General features: G+C 65.5%; 1 protein-coding gene across 1 annotated transcript in view; it reads right to left on the bottom strand.

The window, feature by feature from the left end:
* Positions 1 to 110: 110 nt before the first annotated feature.
* SYN1 (synapsin I) overlaps positions 111 to 503 on the bottom strand; it is a gene marked incomplete at its 5' end in the record, with an annotated part of 48,902 nt that continues 48,509 nt past the window's right edge. Inside the window, 3 exons of the mRNA XM_077762847.1 lie at positions 111 to 222; positions 303 to 330; positions 420 to 503. The exon at positions 420 to 503 is cut by the window's right edge and continues 2 nt beyond it. Coding sequence (XP_077618973.1) covers positions 111 to 222; positions 303 to 330; positions 420 to 503 — 224 coding nt within the window. The remainder of the gene's footprint in view (positions 223 to 302; positions 331 to 419) is intronic.

The following is a 503-nucleotide window of genomic DNA, read 5'->3' as shown; positions in this document are numbered from 1 at the left end:
GAGAGAAACACAATGTTACCCCAGGCCCGGCCCAGCCCTGCCCCTCTAGTCCTGGGGCTGTGCCTGTGACCCTCCCACCCACCAACACAGGCCTGGACCCTGATGGACTCTCAGGTGGAGTGGGGGAGCCCTGGGCCAGACTGGGAGGACTTGCATCCAAGGTGAAGTCTGGGCTTAGCGGGCTGCACCTTCTCTTCAAATTCTGGGCTAGCCGGGGAGGAGCTGGATGTAAAGGTGAAGATGGGCAGGGAGCCTCCCAGTCTGCGTGAGGAGTCAGGGAGGGAGAGCGGTGCGGTTTGCACCAAGNGGGGCCAGGCTGTGGAGGGCCACCTGAGGAACAGAAAGAGTGCACATGTGAGAGGTGGAGGGGTGGGGGGTGCCAGTACAGTAGGGGCCCAGGAAGCCGGCCCCTCACTTACCCTGCGGTGGGGGTCGTTGCTGAGCTGGAGGCCCCGAGGGCTGCTGGGAGGTCTGGGGGCCCAGGGGCAGGGCCCCTGGGGACG

Source organism: Crocuta crocuta, unplaced genomic scaffold (assembly GCF_008692635.1).
Source record: "Crocuta crocuta isolate KB4526 unplaced genomic scaffold, BGI_CrCroc_1.0 scaffold610, whole genome shotgun sequence".
In the NCBI taxonomy this organism is placed as follows: Eukaryota; Metazoa; Chordata; class Mammalia; order Carnivora; family Hyaenidae; genus Crocuta; species Crocuta crocuta.
Note: the sequence above shows the minus strand (reverse complement) of the source record. Positions and strands in the feature narration are given on the sequence as shown.